The 2,401-nt window shown below is 45.2% G+C and overlaps 1 protein-coding gene across 1 annotated transcript; it reads left to right on the forward strand.

The window, feature by feature from the left end:
* Positions 1-1,520: 1,520 nt before the first annotated feature.
* LOC116475406 (large ribosomal subunit protein eL21-like) lies at positions 1,521-2,026 on the forward strand. Its single transcript, XM_058445908.1, has one exon. It carries the CDS (start codon positions 1,580-1,582, stop codon positions 2,024-2,026), a length of 447 nt encoding a protein of 148 aa, XP_058301891.1. The 5' UTR covers positions 1,521-1,579.
* Positions 2,027-2,401: the final 375 nt, after the last annotated feature.

Here is a 2,401-nt window from a genome sequence, read left to right on the forward strand (position 1 = left end):
GACTATAGGTAGGAGAGAAACCCAGGCCTCCAAGGTCTCCTGATGGAGCTTTGTTAATGTCTTTTTTGAAACAGGGTTGGCTTTTTCTACTTTATCTAAGGATTGAGGCCTCCACGAGGAGTGAAGATGATAGGTAATGCCTAAGGCTGAGGAAGCCTAAGGCTGGGTCACTCTAGCTGTGAATGAAGGTTTATAATTACTTTGCAAACTTTTTGGTAATCCAAACCTTGGAATAATTGAGTAAGAAATTGCACACTTCCAGTGCTTTTTCTGTCCTTGTAGGGAAAGTTTCTATGTACCTGGTGAATGTGTCTACAAGTGCTAGCAAATGGCATCTGGGTGAAATCTATTTGCAAGTCTTCCCTAGGTTATATTTCTTGGTGTTAACATAGGTTTGAGCAGGGGTTGGGGCATGGGGTGGCTTTCTGGGCTGTTATGAGCACACAGTTCACAGGCCCTGGAGATCCTTTTTGCAGCCTGGAATAGTCCCTTCCCCAGGAATATTTGGGAAACCAATTTGAATAGAGAATCCCATCCCAAATGTGAGGAGATGTGGAAAAGCTTAATTATTTTCCGTTGCTCAGCCTGCCACATCAAGGGTTACCTGGGGCTCCTCTGTGGAGATGGTAAGGTATCCTGTGGGAGCTGAGGAGAAACTTGGGCTCTGTCAGCCTCTGTTATCTCGGCCATTATGGGTTTGGGTGGCCCAGGTCCTCTTTGGAGCCTGAGGTAGTCTCTTTTCCAGTGTTCCTCTTGATTACAGAAGGCGCACTGATTCTGGCCCAAGGGCTGGCAAGTTGAGGGCCCTCATCTGGGCATCCCAGATGCTGGTCTCATTACACTTACTAGGGATGGGTAACCTTCAGGTGGCAAGGGGCTTGAGGCAGCCACGGACAATTGTGCTTTTTGGCTATTTCTTTTGTTTTTCTCTGCCTCTTCTGCCCTGTCTGTATTGTAAACTCCAAAGACCATCTTTAAGAGTTGGCTCATAGGGGTTCGAGGTCCCATTTTTGCCTTTTGCAGCTTCCTCCTAATGTCAGGAGCAAGCTGAGTAATAAAATGCATACCCAGGAGATTGCGCCCTTCTGGGGAGTCTGGGTCTGCATTTGTATATTTCCTGAGGGCCTCAATCAAACAGCCCTAAAACAGAGCAGGATTTTTGTCCTTCCCCTGAGTTACTTCTCTAACCTTGTCATGATTGAGTGGCTTAACCACATACTTTTTCATACCTTCAATTAAATGAGCTACCATGTGATTTAGCATTTGAGGTCTTGGGAACCCCTCTGGTAATACCACTGAGGGTCCAGATCTGGAACTGGATCTCCCCTCACATGATAAACGGCATGGCCTTAGTTATGAGCAGCCACTCCATCTGCATATTCACGGGCAGTACCCGGAACCCTTTGTTTCTCCTCTACAGTACAGTACAGGTGGACAATAATATTTGCAACTCATGTCAAGTTAAGTCAAAGGACATGGTCAACTTAACAAACTATTCTGCCTTTCGGCCGGAACCTCCATCTTCCAGTAATTCACCAAAATGACAAACACAAAGGGAAAGAGGAGAGGCACCTGATATATGTTCTCTAGGCCTTTTAGAAAACATGGAGTTGTTCCTTTGGCCACGTATATGCGAATCTATAAGAAAGGTGATATTGTAGACATCAAGGGTATGGGTACTGTTCAAAAAGGAATACCCCACAACTGTTACCATGGCAAAACTGGAAGAGTCTACAATGTTACCCAGCATGCTGTTGGCATTGTTGTAAACAAACAAGTTAAGGGCAAGATTCTTGCCAAGAGAATTAATGTGCGTATTGAGCACATTAAGCACTCTAAGAGCCGAGATAGCTTCCTGAAACGCATGAAGGAAAATGATCAGAAAAAGAAAGAAGCCAAAGAGAAATGTACCTGGGTTCAACTAAAGCGCCAGCCTGCCCCACCCAGAGAAGCACACTTTGTGAGAACCAATGGGAAGGAGCCTGAGCTGCTGGAACCTATTCCCTATGAATTCATGGCATCATAGGTGTTAAAAAATAATAATAATAAAGGACCTCTGGGCTGTAAAAAAAAAAAAAAAAAACTATTCTACAAACTTCCCTGGGTCCTCTGAAAACTCACCAAATTTCTCTTTGCGTAAAGCCAAATCAGACATAGAAAAAGGCACATATACTTGTTGTCCCCACATCTCCATCAGCTACCTCTCAAAATGGACACAGGCTCAGTTTTGGGGGCTGATATGGGGACCTACTCTTGGTGGTATTGGTTGGACTTACTTCCTTGGGCAGCAGTGGTTACAGGCTGGGTTTAGTTGAATAAGGGAGAAGGGTGTTTGGTAACCTTGGACGGGAGCCACTTCAGAATTGGGGAAGTGAGGAGGCTCAGCACTGGGGAGGAGGCA

The sequence above is a fragment of the Hylobates moloch genome, unplaced genomic scaffold (assembly GCF_009828535.3).
Source record: "Hylobates moloch isolate HMO894 unplaced genomic scaffold, HMol_V3 SCAFFOLD_10, whole genome shotgun sequence".
Classification (NCBI taxonomy): Eukaryota; Metazoa; Chordata; class Mammalia; order Primates; family Hylobatidae; genus Hylobates; species Hylobates moloch.